Below are 21,780 nucleotides of genomic sequence, written 5' to 3'. Positions count from 1 at the left end.
TTAACGGAAGTGAAGTTAAGGAACCACTACATAATATTTTTTTAGTTAGAGGACCAAAATGAAACTTCGAATAAAATTAAGAGATCTATAAACTAATTATACCTTTAAAAAATGTTAATATTTTAAATAGATATCAATTATTTTCAAAAGATTTATCTATAAAAAGTTTTAAGTCATTTAACTCAACTAATAGATACCAAACTACCGGTTGAGTTACTTCATCCACTTAAAAGAAATCTATATATTCAATTATGTAAAAATTACACTAATTTAATAAAGACAAATTGTAAAATATATAAATCGTTGACCTCATAATCAATGCAATAGTCCCCATTAAAATTGCATAAACATGACTATACAAATCGTATAGTTCCATCTTCAACTACAAACTAATTAATTTTATTTAAACTCCAAATGATCACGACAAAACTCTGCCTAATTTTTTTTTTTTTGACAATGTTACTTTCTTTGTTTTCAAATAGAGACAGTTGATTATAAAAATAAAAATCTAAATCATCTCATCCAAAAGCTTTTAGTCTTATAATATACCCCTTAAAATTTCATCTCTTAAACCGATTATTTGTAGCAATTAATCATTTTGAAACTTGAAAGGGTAGTGCATGCAATTGTGAAACACAAATTAATAAAGTGATTCCCCTTATAAGTAATTTGCATAATCCATTTTCCATGAGGGATGAAAGTGGTTGTGAGTTAGTTTAATTTGTTCAACCCTTTAAACTTTTTCTTTGACCTTCCAATCGTGTTACTAATTCAAAATTATTTTTTTTACGATAGATTCAAAATAAAATAGTAATATCCAAAAACTTTTCTAAAGTCCTTGGTTGTATTGAGGTAGGCACATTGGGTTGCTTTTATACATACGACTCTACAAACAAATATCATCTAATAAAACTAAATATTCCAACATGAAAACCTATTAGTATTATAAATGAACATGCCTTGCTTGAAGCTTGAAGTTCAAAGTTCTAGAAACTGTAGTCATGTAAGAATATAAAAGAAACGTGTAGTTGTCTATTTGCTAACGTGTGATCATGACATTCTAACAAACAATAATCCTAATATCTTTACCTACCGAATAATGGGAAATATCAAATCATGTCATTTCTATTGTTAATATTAGACATAGTAGTATGTGCTAAATACACCCCCATTAGAGTATATGATGGAATTGTTGTTTGGTAGTAATGGAATTATGTTAGAGGTTTCCATTTTGCGATCATTCCGGAGAATATGTGGATGGCAATAGACAGCAAGGTGGAGGATGGAGATGCATACATGTTTGAAGAGGTTGGTTAGGGAGAGAATGTTTTGTTTAGGATTGAAATTGAAAGTCAATAGGTAGGCAAGTTACTTGAGCTATAATTAAATGAAAACATATACGACAATGATCAAAGCTTTTTTAAAATATAACAAATCACTACAAATAAAAGAGGGAAGAGTTGATTTGCTTCTAGAATTTAGGAGTAGCAAAACGGGACGAAAACATATAATATAACTTCAATTTTTTTAGGTTAATTCAAGATTTCATATGTTTGTCGGAAGTTACAAATGAGACATGTTAGAATTAATCGTTTAGTCCATCATTTTTTATGAGTTGAATAAAAACTTTAAACGATTAAAATTGAATTTAAATTCAAGATCTCTGATTAAACTAAAAATTGAAAAAGACTCTTACCATTTCAACTAAGTACTCTTGAGTGGATGACACATTTTTTATGTTCACTAACTTAATTATAAGAAATTATTAGTCATTTTTTATTTAAATTATCATTAGTCATTTTTTATTTCTATTTTAATATATTTTGTGGTGGTACTCAAATCATTATTACATATTAGGGTACCAATATAGTTTCTTTTAGGCAAGTGGTACCAATATAGTTGATATGTCTTTTCTCTCTACAATAATATCTTTATGATTCAATAGTCTTCTTATTTAAAATAATAATATTAATAATGTTTTTTAAGTAATATTTAAGTATGTAGATTAAATGATAATATGGAGACTAATTTGACATTCATAAGTAATATTAGAGATAAATTCATTTGAGGTACTCCATTTTAAAGGTTAAATTAAAATACTAGTATTGGCTAAAAAAACATGTGTTAAATAATCAACAACTAACAATTTTAGAGACATTTTTGTCAAAAAAAAAAAAACTTAAGTTTCTTAATTAATTCTATAGATTAACTTTATGGTGGCTTACAAAGAATTTGAGTATTCACTATAAAATAAAAAATCAATATTCATACATATTTCATATAACTCTACACTACCATCTACATTCAAGTGATCAAGAAGTCAAGGAATCTCAAACAAGTTCTCTAATAAGGTAGTAGGTGAAGAAAGAAACTCCACATACTATAAAATTTCTCATCTTTCACTTGTTTTTTTCCCTATAGCATCAATCATTAACATTTTTTTATGTCATTTTTCTCACTTCTTAGGTACATTTTATACAAATTCTAGATAGATAGATGACTACAAAAAAGATAACATGGAAATCTATGATCTTGATCTTAAATTGTTACAAGAGTGAAAACCCTTTGGAGGAATCAAAGGAACATGTTTTGAAACAAGGTTCTTTTCAAAGACTATGTTTATCAGATATAAGCAATTCAAGTTCAACTCAAGCTATTGAAGATATTTCAGTTTCTTTTGCTGGCTCTAAGCTTCATGCATTCACACTTGAGGAGCTTAAAGAAGCAACACATGGTTTTTCTTGGAGTAGTATGTTGGGTGAAGGCGGTTTTGGACCGGTTTATAAAGGTTTTGTTGATGATAAAGTTAGACAAGGTTTAAAGGCTCAAACTGTTGCTGTTAAATGTTTGGATTTGGATGGTTTGCAAGGTCATAGAGAGTGGCTGGTTAGTTTTCTCAAAATACCGTGTTAGCTTATTAAGTGTATGTTATTAAGTGTATGTTTGAATTGACAGTGAATTTGACAGAATCACATACGCAATCACAGACACTGTGATTCTGATAGAAGCTTTGTTGAAGCTATGAAGTACAACTTCTATTAGAATCACAGTGGTTCATAGTAATTTCATGAATTTCTTAGTTAAATCAAACATATGCTAAGATTTAAAAAAAAAAAAATCAAAATTGTTTAGTCGTGGAATCAATTTTGAACATATTTTTATTTTCTAGGCAGAGATTATATTTCTTGGACAACTAAGGCATCACCATCTTGTGAAGCTAATTGGATATTGTTGCGAAGATGAACACCGGCTTTTGGTGTATGAATACATGCCAAGAGGTAGCTTGGAGAGTCAACTATTCAGAAGTACGTTGTTTTTCTAAATCTTGAGTTTGAATAATAGAAAAGTATTGTAGCTGCGACGAATTTTGTGTGTTTTATGTTTGATTCTTAGTATATGTTTTTTTGAGTCTGAGGTTGATGTTCTAACATGTTACAAGCAGGATATGCTGCTGCTATGCCATGGTCAACAAGGATGAAGATTGCATTAGGAGCTGCTAAGGGTTTGGCTTTCCTTCATGAAGCAGATAAGCCTGTGATATATAGAGATTTCAAAGCTTCAAATATCTTACTAGACTCTGTATGTTCTTCTATTTTCCCTTTATGTTTTCTTCATATTTTCTTTTCAGATGAATGATCATATTAGGAAATTAATTTTTTTATATCTCCCTTAAAATTCAGGATTATACAGCTAAACTCTCGGATTTTGGACTAGCGAAGGATGGCCCTGAAGGAGAAGAAACACATGTCACGACGCGTGTAATGGGAACACATGGTTATGCTGCTCCTGAGTACATCATGACAGGTATTTATACCACATATACAAAATGCTAACCTAGTTCCTCGTACATCAGCCACATTTGACTGGTTCGATTCTCTGCAATATTAAAAATCAGGAAGCGACCAAATCAAATGTGGTTGATATAGTCGCAACCATGAACTAAAGATATCAAAACGATGATGTATAGGCCAAAATTACCGTCGTAGAATTTTTATAACAAAATGCGCCTAAAACTTATACTAATCTTCTGGCCGAATTCAAGGTTATCGGAAGAGTGACTATTGCATGATTGATTATATATAGGTCACCTTACAACAAAGAGTGATGTGTATAGCTATGGCGTCGTTCTATTGGAATTGCTTACCGGAAGAAGGGTAGTGGACAAGTCCTTAGAATCAAAAAGAGGTAAGAGCTTGGTAGAATGGGCAAGACCTATGTTGAGAGATCAAAAGAAACTTGACAGAATCATAGACCGTAGACTTGAAGGACAGTTTCCTATGAAAGGAGCTTTGAAAGTTGCTATGTTGGCTTTTAAATGTTTGAGTCATCACCCAAATCCAAGACCTTGTATGAGTGATGTTGTTAAGGTCTTGGAACCACTTCAAGATTTTGATGATGTTTTTGTAGGTCCATTTGTATATGTTGCTGTAAATGAAAATGGTGACAAAGTCTCAGCCATTTGATCATTTTGATCAATGGTTGAGATCGAATTAGAGGTTAGCTAAGATGTTTGAGATGGAATAAGTACTAGTAGATGAAATGAAACTCAAGTGGTAAAGGTTTGATGATGTACAAGGGCTTGAAACAAGTTTTTGTATGGATGTTATAATTGTTATTGTTAATTTGTAATTCCTTGTGTCGAGGCAGTTTGTTACTCGAACACAAGGTGTGTCGAAGTGTGTAACAGTTTGTTACACATAAGTTTGTTTTAAATTTAGATAGTTTGTTTTAGATTTAAAATAGATTAGATTTGATTTAGCTCCAAAATAGGTATTTTGGGCTTTTATAGTTTTGGGCTTTGGCTTAGGGAGAAGGCTAACCTAAATCTATAAATAGGGAGTAACCCTCATTATTTGTAATCAAGTCATTAATCTTGTATTCACAGAAGTTGCAGTTGCAAGTGAATAACAGAATTTCCACAGTTTGTGGGCAGAGAGAAACTCTGCAGAAAATACTTCCTTCTTCTCTTTTAATTTCCGCAAACCCTAATCCTAGTTTTGTTCCTATTTTCTTCATTGTCATCTTTAACGATAAGGAATTACTCAAAGGTTTGAGAGTCTAATTCCAACATCTGGTATCTAGAGCTCCGGTTAATCGATTCAAGGCAAGAAGAATGGCGATGGCAATGAATCATCCGAATGGGCATTTTCCAGCAACACTACCAATTCTGAAAGGAGATAACTATGAGAATTGGTGCAAGCAGATGAAGGTTGTATTCTGTTGTCAAGATCTTTGGGATCTTGTAAAAGAAGGAGTAGAACCGCTTGCAGAAGGTGCGAAGGAGGAAGAAAAGGCTGCTTATAAAGAATTGAAGAAGAAAGATTATAAAGCTCTCTTTATAATCCATCAATGTCTGAGTCCAGATAATTTTGAAAAGGTTAGTGATATAGAATCTTCAAAAGAAGCTTGGGAGATTCTTGAAAAATCTTTTGGAGGTGCAGAAAAAGTGAAAGAGGTGAGGTTACAAACTCACAAGAGAACATATGAATTGCTTCAGATGGAAGATAGCGAAAGCATAACTGATTTCTTCACTAGGATTACGAAACTAGTGAATCAAATCAAGATATGTGGAGAAGTATTAACAACAAGAGCTGTTGTCTCAAAGATTTTGAGATCTTTGGCCCCTAAGTTCGACCACATCGTGGTAGCCATAGAAGAGTCGAAGGACTTGTCGAAGTTGACAAAAGAAGAGCTTCAAGGGACGCTTGAATCTCATGAACAAAGAATGGCTGAAAGAGCTGCGGGCAAGTCGAAGAGCGATGTGGCCTTGCAGGCTCAGTCAGCAAACGAAAAGAAAGGTAAAGGAAGTTGGACTGGAAATAAAGGTAGAGGTGGCTACAACAATTCGACTAGTCGAAATCAGCAAGAAGGAAATTGGTCGAATCGGAGAAAACCCTCATATCAAGGCAACCAGAGAGGTGGTGCTGCAGGTAGAGGAAGAGGTGGTGGTCGAAAGCCTGACAAGAGTCACATTCAATGTTTCAACTGTCAGAAGTATGGTCACTATTCGACAGCTTGTCCAGAAAAGAATAAAAGTCAAGAAAGTGATGCAAAGCTTGCAAAACAAGAAGAAGAAGAAGAGATGTTGCTGATGGTCACAACAAAAGATGAAGATAAATTCAAGGACCAGTGGTACTTGGATTCAGGATGCTCATCACATATGTCTGGAAGAAAAGATTGGTTTGTCAACATAAAACCCTCAATGAAGAACATGGTGAAATTTGCAAATGACAATACTTTAGCAGCTGAAGGTATTGGTGATGTAATGATTACGAGGAAAGATGGAAAGAGGTCAGTAATTTCCAATGTGTTGTACATACCAGGCATGAAGAGCAACTTACTCAGCATTGGGCAGTTGGTCGAAAAGAATTACAAAGTTTCGATCGAAGACAAGATGATGAGAGTTGTCGATGCAAGTGGGAGGTTAATCTTGAAGGCTCCTATGTCACAGAATAGAACCTTCAAGATCGAACTCAATGTGATGGAGCACGAGTGCCTTGCAACTGCAGCTAGCAGAGATGAATGGATATGGCACTATCGACTAGGCCATCTCAACTTCAATGACATCAGAGACTTGAAAAGAAAGAATATGGTTTCAGGACTGCCAGAAATCGACATTCCAAACGAGGTATGTGAGGAATGTGTGCAGGCTAAGCAGCACAAGAATAGCTTCAGCAAGGATGCAGGAAGCAAGTCGAAGGCAATCCTTGATGTCATATACTCTGATGTATGTGGACCAATCCAGGTGGATTCGAATGGAGGTAACAAATACTTTGTTACATTCATAGATGATTTCAGTCGAAAACTATGGACTTACCTGATCAAGAAGAAAAGTGAAGTGATCGAGGTATTTGTCAAGTTCAAATCTATGGTCGAAAGACAAAGTGGTCGAAAGCTCAAGGTTTTGAGAACTGACGGTGGTGGAGAATATGTGTCGAAAGACTTCGACATGTTATGTGAGAAAGAAGGGATTGTGCATGAGGTGGTGCCACCCTACACTCCACAGCAGAATGGAACTGCAGAAAGGAAGAATCGAACCATCATGAATATGGTAAGAAGTATGTTAAAAGGCAAGCATTTACCTAAAGAATTTTGGGGAGAAGCAGTGTCGACTGCAACATACATTCTAAACAGATGTCCGACAAAGAAGCTAGAAGGAATTACTCCAGAAGAATGTTGGTCTGGTGTGAAGCCTAGCTTGAGTCATCTGAAGGTATTTGGATCTATAGCACATAGACATGTACCAGATCAGTTGAGAAGAAAACTTGATGACAAGTCGAGTCAAATGATACTTATAGGATATCATTCGACTGGAGGATACAAGTTGTTCGACCCAGTGAACAAGCAAGTAGTGATCAGCAGGGACGTGATCATAGATGAGCTTAAAGAATGGGATTGGACTGAAAATGTCAAGAAGGATTCAGTGAGAATTCTTTATGAAGAACCAGCTATTGAAGTCGAAAGAGAAGAAGTTCGGCAAGAAGAAGTCAGAGGTGATGCAGGCCCAGGCAGACCTCAGAGAACAAGACACATGCCTGCAAGGTTGCAAGAATGTGTAATTACATCAGATGATGTAGTCAATGATGAAGGTGAGCTGGTACATTACGCTTTCTATGCAGATGTCGAACCTGTCAATGCAACTGAGGCATTGAAGGATTCGAAGTGGGTGAAAGCTATGAATGAAGAATTGAAGTCCATCGAAGACAACAATACTTGGTCACTTGTCGAATTGCCTCAAGGCAAGAAGGCAATTGATGTGAAGTGGGTATACAAGTGATAAAGGTTTGATGATGTACAAGGGCTTGAAACAGGTTTTTGTATGGATGTTATAATTGTTATTACACATGTTTGGATTGTTATAGTTTGGAGACTTGAAGCTCTAGTACAGAATATACAAACTTATCAGTTTTATTCACAAGTGATATATTTGACAAAATTATTGTTGGATTGTGTTGGTGATTTGGGATTTCAAATCAGTTTGATAAATGTGAATAGTTATTTTTCTTTTTCTCATTAGGCATATTAGTAGGATAGTTTAAGATTATGAGTTTCTTTTTGGTATATGTTGTTTGCTCAATAATATTTGCTGTAAAAGCCGGATACATTCATGAATTTGAATTCACTTTATTTCATTTATTTATTTTAAAAGTTGAAAAGGATGATTTTTATCCATTAGACTCTAGATTAAAAAAAAGAAGTGATTTCTTAAAATAAAAAAACAAAAAAAAGTAATGAATGAAAAATATTCTTAAAGCTTATTTTGTTAATATGTCATAATGAATGAGAAAACTTCATAATCACATCATAAGTCACTCTTCCACAATCTCTCAAAAATATTAAGAAAATTTTAGAGCTCATAATAGAGACCACACCACAAGTCACTCTTCCATAATCTCTCGAAAGTAATGAGGAAATTTCAGAACCAAGAATGACAACCCCATAACAAGTTACTTTTCCATAACCTTTTGAAAATATTGAAAAAAAATTTGAGCCCACAATGGCGACTACACCACAAGTCACTCTTCCATAACCTCTCGAAAGTATTGAGGAAATTCTAAAATTCGCAATGACGACCACACCAAAAGTCACTCTTCTATATCCTCTAGAAAATATTGAGGAAATTCTGAAATTCGCAATGGCGACCACACCAAAAGTCACTCTTCCATAATCTCTCAAAAATATTTAAGAAATTATGAAATTCACAATGGCGACCACACCAAAAGTCACTCCTATAAGATTTCACTAAAATATTGAGGAAATTTTGGAATCCACAATGACGACCACACCATAAGTCACCTTTCACAAACTCTCAAAAAATATTAAGAAAATTCTAAAACACGGAATGACAACCACACTACAAGTCAACCGTTTACAATCTTATAAAAATACTAAGGAAATTTCGAAACATGCAATGGCAACCACACCACAACTCACTTATCCATGGCCTCTTGAAAAAAAAACCAAGGTAGGTATCACACATATTATTAAGAGTTAAAAGGTAGTGCACTGACGGTTTAAAAAATTTAACTTTTTTAATTGTTGCATCACCCTTTTTTCTCTATTTTTTTTAAATCTTAGTATCCAACTTTACGACCGACTAATTCAAGAGGGACCAATCCCTCTCTATTATTAATTAACTGTCTTTTGAATGAAAGAATTATTTGTGACTCATACTTTTCTTAAATATAATAATCTTTTGACTAAATTGTAAGTGATATTTTTTCTATAAATTTATTCTTCATAGAGGAAAACTAATTAATTTTCTCTTAAATGTATTTATTATTTATTGCAAGATATACATAATGAATAAAAATACGTTTGAAAAAATTTATTTTGTTTAAAATTTAAAAATATTTTTTAAATAAACCAAAAAAACTCTCACAAAATTTATATATTTAGAGACGCAGTGGTAATTAATAATCTTTAAAATTAATAAATAATTAAAAATAATAATTTTTGAATACCTTGTATGATTTTTTATGATTCTTCTACCGGAAACCGTAACATAATGCTAAATAATAAGTAATCACCAATACAAATTTGATTCTTCTGATTATTCTATTTTCACAAAACCAAAAAAGAAAGAGAAAACAGAAATTTCAATTTCACCTTTGTTTTTCATTTCCAATAATCAGAGTGAATCACTCAACTGGAACTGAGAACGAACAAGTTGATCGGCGATCGCGAACTCCTCCCGCTCAATGGCGACCTCCGTCGCCGTCGGCAGCACTCTAACGGCGTACAATCGCGAGATTCTTACAGCAGTGAACGTCGGCGCGTCGAGCCTCTCTTTGGCTGGTTCCACCTTCATTGTACTATGCTACCTTCTCTTCAAGGAGCTCCGCAAGTTTTCCTTCAAGCTTGTTTTCTATCTCGCACTCGCAGTATGCATCCTTTTCCTCCTCTCAGATCTATAACACTGTGTTTCCTCTTTATATATTCAAATTTTGCTTTGAATTAATGTTTTGTTAGGTTATGTTATTTTCAATCTAGTTACTTAATTTTGTACTTAGAAACTAGTTGTTGCTTCTTATTGACGCAATGAATCAGTTAGATTTTGGAACGAATGACAACAGAAACGAGTATTTGGAGATTTATCAGTTAGGTTTTCACTGCACTGAAGATAGGTTTAAGTAAATTCACTAAACTTCAAATGTAATTCTAACTAGAGCTCGAATTCGGTTAGGAGTATGGTTCTAAATTGTAGCAATATGCTAGGAATGCGACCGATGCAAGTGCATTTTTCGTTGCAGAAATCTCTAATACTTTTTTTTTTTGCGGTTGCAGACTGCAATTTAGAACTATTTAGGTTTCTAATGGTCAAGAATATTAGCTTTACTTACACTGAGTTTATTTAAGAACTGCTTAATCCTAAGATTGGATCTCGGGTAGACTGTTTTACCTCCATTTTAGCCTAGTTTCCGTTGTACCGGGTTTTACTTTGTTATTGCAATAATTAGAAGCCCGAAAATATTTTTTTCATATTTTTAGGCATATTAGTTATGTCAACTGCCAGATGCCAGTGATTAGAGTAAGATTCTATATTCAATATGTCGTAAAACTTATCAGCTGTTACCTTGTTATTGATTTCAATGGCGATGGTAACTTATAAAACCTACATATGGTTGATGAAAACTATTAGGTTTTAAGTAAACATTTTTGAGTCAAGGAGATACCAATTTTTGTAATCTTTCCTGTAGATTCTGTTGTAAGGAGGGTGGATCAGATGGAGAGAAGTCAAATAAGTAGAGGGAGAGGAAGACCTAGAAAGACCATAAGAGAAGTTATTAAGAAAGATCTCGAGTTTAACAATTTGGATAGAAGCATGGTCCTGAATAGAACAGTATGACTCAAGTTGATCCATGTAACCGACCCCACTTAGTGGGATAAGGCTTGGTTGTTGACTTGTTGTTTCTTGTTATTTGCTCCCTTTAGCTACTTTAATTTGAATTTATATGTTGTTTTACAATTGAGAAGTAGTTTCTTTAGGAATCATATATGTATGTTCATTTGCATTAGATGATCAGCTATTGCATTGGTCTTGTCATGTCCTCTTATTCTATGCGATAATGCTCTTTGATGACACTTTCGCCTGTTGCAGGATATGCTTTGCAGTTTCTTCAGCATAATAGGGTATACTTGCTAGATCAAAAGTGCAACATTCTTCAAATGTATGTATCAACTGAAGCTGTTCGTCATGTGATTGATAGAAGTTTCATTTTTATACAGGGACCCATCCAAAAGTTTCTTTTGTTATGCTCAAGGATACAGTTCACATTTCTTTTGCGTGGCATCTTTCCTTTGGACAACAACAATTGCTTTTACCTTGCACCGCACTGTTGTAAAACACAAAACAGATGTTGAAGATTTGGAGGGCATGTTCCATTTATATGTCTGGGGTATGCATCTATCAATGAATCAGCCTTTAATAGTGTAGCTTGGAGAAATGGCCCCTTTTTACGATAATCTCCATGTCATGTTACATCCCAATCTCATGACATTTAATTTGAAAATGAATTTCTTGTACGAATTGATGCTGATGGAATAGCTTTGGCCTATGGCTATAGATAAATAGTAGGACGACCTTCAACTACAGTCTTGATTTTGTACAATTCCATTCACAACATGCATTGAAGAGAGCACGTTTGACGTTCTTATTCATAACTTTTGACAGGTACTTCGCTGGTTATGACAGTCATGCGCTCCTTCGGTAATGACCACAGACATCATTTTGGTACAGTGTGTTGGACTCAAACAGGTCGCACAGGGAAGGCAAGTTGTAATAGGAATTTTTTAAAATTCATTTCCCGCCCCATTATTTTTATAAATTCATTTTTTGCCTCATTAATATGGTTTTACTCATGATATTTGAAGCAGTTAATTCATTAAGAGAGGCTTGGCCTCCTGCAATGGGGCAGTTTTCATTCTTTAAAATCTGAAAATTAAATGTAAATTGACTTCTCTGAAAAATGAAACTTTTGTTGCATAACTTTAGTGGGGTTTAAGTGTTATTGGCCTCTGATTGATTTGTAACAACAATTTGACCTCCGTATTAAGCTATGCTGTCATGGAGAAAATAAAACATTAAACTTTTGAGGAAAATCAAAATAAACAACAAGTCAGGAATTTCCTTTCACTGATGGAAATTAAAGTAAGTTCCTGTTTAACCATGATAGGAATGGTTTCCATGTTGCAATTCTTTACTTTAACCTTCAAATTTAAAAAAAAAAATTATGTTGATTAACATGCAAAGCAGCTAAAATTAACAACTGCTAAAAATTCACTCGAGCAAATTTTTCTGTTATTTAAAAGTTCTATCAACATTCAATCGGCATTTTTGTGAAGTGCTTAGGATGGTCCCCATTATGTCAATATCCAAGAAAAGGTTGCAATGTTGATGAATATTAAAGATAGCAGACTAACAACAGACACTGCCAATGTTTCTGAAAATTTGGATTGCATATCTACTGCATTTGTATGTGTATTTTGCTAATCAAAATACTCTAGTAATTTTTCCTTTACCTGTGTCATCTAAAAATAAGTTCCTTTATCTATGCAGGCAGTTCATTTTATTACATTTTACTTGCCACTTTGGGGTGCAATTCTATATAATGGGCTTACATACATGCAAGTTATACGCATGCTGAATAATGCAACCCGTGTATGTAGCTGATTTTGCTGTTTTATTTTCAAACTAAGAACAAATAGCTTGTTCAGTCACTTTCTGAGACTGTTTCTTGTAAAATTTCAGATGGCAGTTGGCATGTCAGGCCAATCTTATGTCTCAGATTCAAGAGACAACATGAGGGTATATATACTTTTTTTTTTTTTAATGTTTTTGTTAGACTATATAAAATACCTCGTGAAATAATATCATATAAACATTTTTAGAGTATATTAGAAGATCTCTTGGGATTGCTTTTCTTCTTTCCCAATATTTCATATTTTTTTCTGGATTTAATTTTAAATTGTGAGTCTAGTACAACCAAAAATAAAAGAAAATCACTAGATAAGTTTTCTGTTATATCTAGCTACTTCATATTTGACCTGTTACATTTTATCTTGTGGCGTGCCCATTGTAATATGTGTATTTTGTTCAAATGCCTTATTTGACTACTTTGGGAATGAAAGGATATTTTCACAAATGTTTCTGTCATAATGTATTCCTCACATTATTTCACTGAAAAAAAATTAACATTTAACACTTTTCTATGGTTTCTAATGCTGTTTAGAGAGGCCCAACTCTTACATTTATTTGTTTGGATTTTCATGAGTATATTTACATCCATGCTTGAACCAATATGTGTTGTTTGCCTGTAGCATCTCTGTTGTAATTGATCAATACTTGAGTTTGGATTTTGCTTTGCAGGCTTTGAACCGATGGGGGTACTATCCACTAATTCTAATAGGATCATGGGCTTTTGGCACTATTAACCGAATTCATGATTTTCTTGAACCTAACCACAAGATATTTTGGCTCTCATTTCTTGATGTTGGAACGGCCGCCCTTATGGTAACTACAAATATCCATTTTGTTTTCAGCTTTATCTTCCTTACTAATCTATTGTCAGTTCTGCTCATCTTTTAAAGCGCATTTATTAACATTTTACTTTCTCCAATAATCAGGAATATCAGATCTTCCTTAGCAATATCTTAATAATATATTCAAATGCATTGATTTGTTATCCAGGTGCATTTGAAATAGTTGATATTTGATATATTTACACACATTTCCAAAAAACCTTACCATTTTAAGCACTTAAAGAGTGCTTAGCATTTCCCTTTAAAAAAAAGATAAAAATTTAAACAATGTGTGCCTTGCTGGCATTCTACTGACTCATAAGGGGCATTTCCCAGTGTTTGTGTAAGTGAAAAAAGTTAAAGTGTGTCTTAGTTTTGTAGTGGTTTTATATAATTCAATGTAAAAAGCTTACAGCATCTTATCATGGGTCATTGTTTTTTCGTTGCATTTGAACTTAAGGAGCTTAATTCTTGCAATTTAAACACTAGTAGACCAGGATAAAATCACAATGGTTTTAGAGGATATGGCAAGTTAAGAAATTTTAGTTTTCAACCCCGCGTCATCCATAGCATGATTTTGAGTTCGTAATTATTATAGAAACTTCTCCAGTTGCACTAGCACTTGAAAACTTTTTAAACTTATACACAAGGTAATTCCATGGCATAGCTGCAGATAATTGCTTTCCATTTTACGGAATTGTTCAATGGTTTTTCAGTTAATGTACTTGGTATCCCTTTGGTTCAAATTTGTGCCAAGAGTGAACATCAATTGCTACCTTGTGAAAAATACTATTGTGGCATCTTGATAAACTTTCTCATTTTTGTCTATTTATTGCAGGGCCTCTTTAACTCAATTGCTTATGGCCTCAATTCTTCTGTTCGTCGGGCAATTTGTGAAAGACTGGATAAGTGAGTCCTGATTTTATTCTATTTTCAAAGAAATTTCCAAGTGAATCTATCATCTCTTCTTTGTGCCTGTAGTTCTCTGGGTCAGTCAACATCCTCATTAATTACATGTTCCAAACTATAGATGTCATTTTTGTTCCTTTTCATGTCTAGCTGAATGAAATTGTCGACTAGATGTCAAAGTCTTGACTTCAAATGTGTCAGAGCCAAGAAATAATTGTATTTCGACCATTGGATCATTGTCCGACTTGTGTTCTACATGTGTTATACTAGTGTCGGATATTGATTGTGATGTAAAACACTCAGATACGCCTTCTTTTTCATCTCTGTTGGAATTTCCGCCTTCATTGCGATCCGCCCCAAGCCGCCTTCATTGCGCCATTTGGCTTGCCTTAATTGCAGCCTCCAACATCTTCATTGTGTTGGGTTTGAAGGGTGGATTTAGTCCCACATTGCTTAGAGATATGACCTGTGTTGTGCTTATAAGTGGAGGTAATCCCCATCGTACAAGCCGGTTTTGTTGGGATGAGTTAGACCCAACCCGAATTCTAAGATGATATTAGAGCCTATCCTAGATCACCTGTTGGGCTTCTTGCATCGTCCACGCTCTGGTTCCGCCCCTAGTCGCCTTAATTGCGGCATTTGGCTTGCCTTAATTGCAGCCTCCAACACCTTCATTGTGTTGAGTTTGAAGGGGTGGATAAGGCTTTGTTATTATTGATTTTGGCAACTCTATTTAATTGGATAAGGCTTACTTGCAGTTGTTGTTTTTGCTTTTTCCTTACACATTTAATTAAAATAAATGACCAAATTTGCTTCTCTCTGTCTTGGGTGTCAGGTTATGGCCCGAGAGACTGCACAGATGGCTCCCTAACAGTTTTAAGTACAAGAGCTTATCACAAGAAAGTGAACTCACCATGTTCAAAACTGAAGATCAACCATAGTGTGTTAACATGATATTCCATATCTTATTTTGGCAGTTTTCATGTTTTCAGAGTTGCTGGCTGTTTTTAGACATCACTGGATCTGCAGGCAATATCAGTTCTGGGTTATTTGTTGCTCAGATGCTTCAATTACATGAAAAATGACTTTCACACTATGAATTTATACTGATGATGATTTTTATCGAACTAATCAGAGTATGGACCTGTTCGTGTGGATGCTTTTAATATCCTCAAACTGAAGACCATTGTGACTGCAGCGCTTTTATATTTTCCGGAAAGGCTCAACAACTTCTCATGTCATGATTCATCTTTTAACAACTATTAACCTCATGCTCAACAACTTCTCATGTCATGATTCATCTTTTAACAACTATTAACCTCATGCTTTAGTGTATATGTTCTTGTATCTTATAATTTCTACCATAGAACATTTCCTTGATTGTATTCGTGTTTATAGAGGTTTGGTTTAATTTCAGATTGTTATGAACTGCTAAACAACTAAATTTGATGGGTCGTTTATTTGGTTAACTGCCAACGATAGAAACATACATCAGTGTGAAAATAGATAGGATTTAACATGCTACCCTCAAAATTATATTTGGCACCCTCCTATTACTTTATGTCCTTATAAAAAAAATTTGACATTTATTTTTGCCATATATTTCAAAAAAGTACTGGAAAAAATTATGGGATTTTTTGAAAAATCTAGTAGTTCATTTTCGACAAAATTAATTTTTTTTTTTTTACACTATCAGAAATTTTCGGTAAATTACAGTACTTTTTTAAAATTATTGGAAATTTTGAAATTTCCAGTTGTATAAAAAATATTTATTTTTATTTTTAAAAAAATTCATACCAGAAATTTTGAAAATTTATCTGAAATTTCGTTTTCGCATTCCCATAAGCAAATTTGATAATTAAGTTAAAATTGGGGGTGTCGGATACAATCAATTCAAGGGGTGGCATGTTAAATCCCTGAAATTAGTTGCGCCTGTAGCGTTTTTCCGTCATTCATTCTCCTTCTCTGTTCTCCCACAGCTATCATATGATTTGAGGGTTACTTTGTGGTTATATCCATATCCATTTGGCGACCAAAACAAAAGACATGCTTGATACAACCGGAAGCATTGTGTCCTTCCCCTGCCTGTCTGTTCCTGGCTTCGGCTGGCCAAATCTGTCCTAAAATAAAATTGTCTTGGCCATTTGTTTTTTATGATAATTACACTTTTTCCTTGGAGGAGCAAACATTTGAAGAATCTTCTTCAAATCATCTGTACACAGATTAAAGGAAAACCACACTGGCACCCTAATTAAGCACAGATTTTTGACACTCATTTTCTGCTTACGATTCTAGCAACGCCACTACATTGATAATTGAAAAGAAAAGACAATTGCTACTTTGATAAGAACCAAGAACATGAAGTTCCAACAATTATTACTAGTATTTAATTTTGATGATACAGAGTAAAATACAACAGTGAAATCACAAAAAATAGAAGAAAAATTTATCGATTCACAAACACTATTACATGAAATAAATTCGCACCACCAAAATCCACAAACTAAGCACATGCACAAGAATTATCAACTACAAGAGAAGCATCTTCTTCACCCTGAATCCTAAACAAGAAGTAACCAATCGTTAAACCAACAACAATAGCCACAAAAACCCCTCCATTAAACGACATTATAGCCAACATCAACAAATACCCAATCGCAGAATTCACACCAAACAAAACCGATTCCGCAACCTTATTTCTAGAAACCTTATTCAACCCCAGAAGAGGAGCCTGATTCTCCGGCACCGGAGATTCCCCCTTCCCACCGGAGAAAAACTTCAACCGAATCCGAATATTCTCCAGATACTGATAGAAAGAAGCAATCAAAAAACACGCGAACAAACTCACTAGATAACTCGTCCATGAATCGGTCTTCCACGAATCGAATAGAAGTGTCACGTTTTTCCCCCAGTACAGAGTCATGTGCATCATCTTCGAATAAAGTTCTTCAGAAATTTCCGATCAGTGTCGGAAAAACAACGCAAGGTATGTTTTGAAAATTTCAGGGTTTAGAATTTTCTTTTGTGGGTGTTTTTGTAGGGTGTTCGATGAAGTGTCTTTCGTTGTTATGACGTTTAGTTGAATCGATACGTTGTTACGATCGATGTTCGATCTGTCATTTATTACGGTTTTGCCTTTCTTTACTCAATGCACCTTGCCTTTGTTACGGTTCAATTAATTCAATGCTTCCAGGGCTATATTAGGAATTCCAATTGTTAAAACCGGTGCAGAAAATACTTCGATTTCTCCGTAGAATTCTGTGGCTTTTTTTCTAGGTAAAAATAATATCTACTATTCTATCTACTATCTACTATCTATCTACTATCTACTATCTACTATCTAACATTTACTAATCAATTGACCAAACTTACCAATTTGTCCTTTGCACATTTTACATTTACAAAGGAAAAAGGGCATTTTTGTAATCAACTAAATACAACAAAAAGTTATCACCTTTTTCTACTACTTTTTCCATTCTTTGTGCAAGTGTTCCTATCTGATTGGTCCAACTTTTTTATTTCAATTTCCATCCAACTTGTCTGACCCCCCTATCGTACTAACACTTTGTTTCCAATTTTTAAACATTGTCCAACAGTTTACTGTCCGACCCCGTTTTTTTCATTCTCTGTCATTCTTTTCACATCTTCACACTTCTCTCTCCAAGTTTTTCGGTTCTTCTTTCTCATTTCCGTCAAACCCTAGCACGCCGCCGCCCCTTTCTCCTCTTTTTTGCTTTTTTGTTTTTCTTTCTTCAATGTTCATGTTCAATATTGATGTTAATGACTGGTGTTTTGCTTTCTCTGTGTAGTGTGTATTACTCTTCCAAATGGTTTCATGTTTCTATGGTTCTTTTCTGATTTTAATATATTGCAACAGATTTTAACATTTCTTCGGGTTTTGCAGATTGTATGTGTTGATCAGGTATCATAGATCCCATTTTACTTTGGAGTTTTGATGGATTACATTTTTTGTTAGTTGATTGAGTTTGTGTTTTGATTTTGGTTAGGGCTCCACCAAAGATCCCACATGTGCATATTCCATGATGGATTTCCTTCTGGAAGGAATTTAAAAAAGTTTCTCTCGGTATGTTGGGTTCCTCTTATTATTGTTTTTTCGCCATTGGTTGCATTTACTCCATCCCATGATGTTTAGCACTGCAATTTGATATCTTTATTGTCTGTTTTTCTTCTGATTTCAACTTTCTTTTGTTTTAAATTGATTAGGTTATTGCTGGATTGTTGGTTTTGTCTATTTTTGGGAGTTGGGCCAACTTCTTGAAACTGTTCTATATAGGTAATGGAATCCCTCTTTTTTCATTCAACTTTACTTTATGGATAATGGGTTTTGTCTAATGTAATGTCGTATATGCATTATTCTTGTAAGATGTAATGTGTTGGCTTATGACTTTGTGAAAACAACTTTTATTTTGCTCCATATTGTACATGTGCTTTATGAGAAATATGAAGATTTTGTGGAATCTTTTGGTGAGAAGGCACATGCTTAGTTGAAGATCACATGCTTAGTTGAAGATCACACGGGTTTCTCTGATGTTATTATATTATGATTCATCGCCATTTTAAACCCTGTAATGTTATAATTTTTTTAGGGTTTGTTAGTAGACATTGTCGGGTTTGTTCAACCGTGTTTTTTTACTTTTCCCATGTTCATGTTAAAGGGGATTTAGGATACTATGATACATGTTTTTCAAACCAGGTTCAAGGAATGATCAAGTTCAGTTCATTGTTTATCAGTCCAGTCAACCAGCACATAATCAGTTTATTGTTTATAGTTTGAATAATACTCTAATTGATTATTGTTTGATTGGAAACTTTTGATGCAGTTTTTTCCGGATTGCTGTGTACAAATCACTCTATATGCTATTTGGAGGATTTGTTGCAGATGTAGTTGCTGCAATTGATCAGGTATATATAATATATCTCATTTCTTTCATAATGTTACACATCTTCTGGATACTCCAAAACATATTATTGTCTCGCATAACTTGCAGAGTTCTTGCTCTCCTCATCATGACTCATGATCGGATTGTTGAAATCAGTCCCCCAATATTCAATCAAGTGAGGATTTACTTTTGTGCTTATGAAATTATAATGTTGACTTCTTATGAAGTTTTATCTTTTATTTTTTTCTGCTCCTTTAATAGGTTTGCTTGATAGTTCTATGAGACGATAAATTATGCTGTTGGTTTTTTATTTAACCTTTCTGCTAAATGTCTGTAGTGCATCTAAAATATGTAATATATTAATTAGTGATTGCTTCATGGTTTCTAAACTCTCCATAAGGTTTGTATTTTGATGATGTTGATTGGGCTTTTTCCCCTTACATTGAGGTAATTTATTCCTCATCAGCAAATGAATAAAACAACGGGTACATGTTCCCTGCAGAATAGTTTGAATTATATACAAAGCTATGGGTTTGTCTTTTCAGTTGTTTTTAAGTCCAACTTCTTATCTTAATGAATCACATATGTCTAATGAAAATGCCTCTGTTTACTGATATCTTCTTTTTGTTCAAATGGCAGGAGAGTATGAACTAAGGCTTATTTAAGGTCCTCTATCTATTTTTGGTGATTGTGTATCACATTCTCAATGATCAGTGACTTCAAACATTTGGATGAGGTCTCGGACTCTTTAGAGAAGTTAAAATTTGCTTGGCCAAATATCTATCTCTTCAAGATAATCATTTCGGCAACAGATTGTAAGTTGCTCGCTGTCTATAAAGTTCACACCAAGAATTCACAAACGAGCCTGCACCTCGTGTGTAAGTCCTTTCGCTCAAATACATTTATGTGCAGAAAATGTATGCTTTTAATCCTCATTTTGCTTTTCATCCGCTATCTGTTTTCATCTTTTCCATTGTCTTTATATTGTAATATGATTTGATTTACATTTGAAAGAGAATCTTTAGCTTTTGTATTACCGTGTTTTCATCAAAATAGGTTGGAAGAGTCAATCACCGTTTGATGCGTTTTCTGTCATATAAAGAGAACTATAGCATGTATTTTTGTTAGTTCTTGACATGGGAATCTAAGATTTTAAATGGTTTGATACAATTTTTATTGTCACTTAATTATTTTTCTATTTTGGTGTTCAAGTGACAGAGTGAAGATGACATTTTCAGGGCTTCCTTAATCTGCAACATGGACGTTGATTGCAGAAAATTTTTGGTCTGCAAACCTGACTTAGATTGCAGAAAACTTATGTTTACTTCTGTTTTACCATTTTATTTACTTCTGAAATGTAAAAGTTTGTGTTTTAAGTGTGTCTTCAAGATAATTTTAAAGCCTTTGAATTTTATAATTGATGGGCTCACCTTTGTGCTACATATTTCTCATTTGATGCCATATAGAAGTAGTGTTACGACCTAATGATATGCTCAAGGCTCTTTTGTTTATAACCTGTATAATTTTAAATGTTGACTCAGTATCTATATAATATATTAAAAAGTTGTTTTTGGATTATTTATAAATATATTTTAAATAAATTAAATATATTAAAAAGTTGTTTATTGACTCAGTATATGCATGATTTAAATATATTTTTTAATTTTGTGCAAGATTTTTATTGATTATAAATATATTAAAAGAGGTTGATAGATACAGTTGATTATACTGTTGGGTTACAATTATATTTTTTGAAATATTTCATTTCATTCAAAAGACAAATTATTTTAACCATTTTATTATAAACTGTAAACATAACATTGTGATATTATTATTATTTAATATAATTTATAAAATATATAATATTTTGTATTTTATTTCATTTAATATTTTATAAACTCATGTCATTATTAGCGTAATACTATTTTATTTGGTGTAATATTAATTTTTATTGTTATTTGGTACGTGTTGAACTATCACTCATTTGTGTTAAAATTGTGATTAGAATATTGCATTAGGTTACACGGGACACAACCAGAAAAAAAAATGCATAAATTATATTTAGAACATATACATTTGACTGCAATATTAGGAAACACTTCGGATAAAATTCATGTGAATTTTATCTCTAAAACTATTAATAAATTTATTAGTGTATTCTAAGAAAGCAATGCGTCATATTTGTAAATTTTACCATCTTATGTGAATTTTATCATTGAAATTCATTATTTTCACGAGAGACTATCACTACAATATATTTTAATCAACAAAATATTTATAAATATTTATAATTATTGGCGGTTGATGATTTATTAATATTTATTCTTAAATATTTTTAGTTATTAGTAATTTTATAATAACAATTATATATCACTAACAATCAAACTTTATCAAATGATCTAAGATATAAATTAACTTACTTGTGTTGATCTATCTTAAATCTTTTTTG

The 21,780-nt window shown here is 33.3% G+C and overlaps 3 protein-coding genes and 1 long non-coding RNA gene across 12 annotated transcripts; 3 read left to right on the top strand and 1 right to left on the bottom strand.

Annotated features, from left to right (window-relative positions):
* Window positions 1–2,238: 2,238 nt before the first annotated feature.
* Window positions 2,239–8,038, top strand: LOC131596364 (serine/threonine-protein kinase RIPK-like). 4 transcript variants are annotated; one of them, XR_009282294.1, is made up of 7 exons: window positions 2,239–2,351; window positions 2,467–2,886; window positions 3,170–3,305; window positions 3,443–3,579; window positions 3,681–3,804; window positions 4,084–4,559; window positions 7,783–8,038. XR_009282294.1 is itself a non-coding variant. In XM_058868992.1 (6 exons), exons 2-6 carry the CDS (start codon window positions 2,497–2,499, stop codon window positions 4,461–4,463), a joined length of 1,167 nt encoding a protein of 388 aa, XP_058724975.1. In that variant the 5' UTR covers window positions 2,239–2,351; window positions 2,467–2,496; the 3' UTR covers window positions 4,464–4,617. The 4 variants fall into 4 exon arrangements, 1 of the variants encoding a protein (XP_058724975.1); XR_009282293.1 differs by having other exon boundaries at window positions 4,084–4,588; window positions 7,812–8,037; XR_009282295.1 differs by having other exon boundaries at window positions 2,287–2,351; window positions 2,489–2,886; window positions 4,084–4,588; window positions 7,812–8,038.
* A 1,508-nt stretch (window positions 8,039–9,546) lies between these two features.
* On the top strand, window positions 9,547–15,846 carry LOC131596365 (G-protein coupled receptor 1-like). 2 transcript variants are annotated; one of them, XR_009282296.1, is made up of 10 exons: window positions 9,547–9,884; window positions 11,102–11,133; window positions 11,230–11,399; window positions 11,675–11,776; window positions 12,564–12,661; window positions 12,752–12,808; window positions 13,370–13,513; window positions 14,360–14,430; window positions 15,266–15,459; window positions 15,566–15,846. XR_009282296.1 is itself a non-coding variant. In XM_058868993.1 (9 exons), the coding sequence occupies exons 1-9, from the start codon at window positions 9,702–9,704 to the stop codon at window positions 15,369–15,371; spliced, it is 963 nt and encodes a 320-aa protein (XP_058724976.1). In that variant the 5' UTR covers window positions 9,547–9,701; the 3' UTR covers window positions 15,372–15,846. The 2 variants fall into 2 exon arrangements, 1 of the variants encoding a protein (XP_058724976.1); XM_058868993.1 differs by having other exon boundaries at window positions 15,266–15,846.
* Window positions 15,847–16,789: 943 nt separating this feature from the next.
* LOC131600539 (copper transporter 5.1-like) lies at window positions 16,790–17,564 on the bottom strand. The gene has a single exon (XM_058872684.1). It carries the CDS (start codon window positions 17,360–17,362, stop codon window positions 16,934–16,936), a length of 429 nt encoding a protein of 142 aa, XP_058728667.1. The 5' UTR covers window positions 17,363–17,564; the 3' UTR covers window positions 16,790–16,933.
* Window positions 17,565–18,001: 437 nt separating this feature from the next.
* LOC131600538 (uncharacterized) lies at window positions 18,002–21,256 on the top strand. Of its 5 annotated transcripts, none has more exons than XR_009283181.1 (7): window positions 18,002–18,352; window positions 18,438–18,514; window positions 18,655–18,724; window positions 19,272–19,353; window positions 19,440–19,506; window positions 19,971–20,146; window positions 20,544–21,256. It is a non-coding gene; the product is annotated as an uncharacterized LOC131600538 (long non-coding RNA). The 5 variants fall into 5 exon arrangements; XR_009283180.1 differs by having other exon boundaries at window positions 19,971–20,209; window positions 20,570–21,253; XR_009283179.1 differs by having other exon boundaries at window positions 19,971–20,209; window positions 20,550–21,252.
* Window positions 21,257–21,780: the final 524 nt, after the last annotated feature.

This window comes from Vicia villosa, linkage group LG4 (assembly GCF_029867415.1).
Source record: "Vicia villosa cultivar HV-30 ecotype Madison, WI linkage group LG4, Vvil1.0, whole genome shotgun sequence".
Taxonomy (NCBI): Eukaryota; Viridiplantae; Streptophyta; class Magnoliopsida; order Fabales; family Fabaceae; genus Vicia; species Vicia villosa.
Note: the sequence above shows the minus strand (reverse complement) of the source record. Positions and strands in the feature narration are given on the sequence as shown.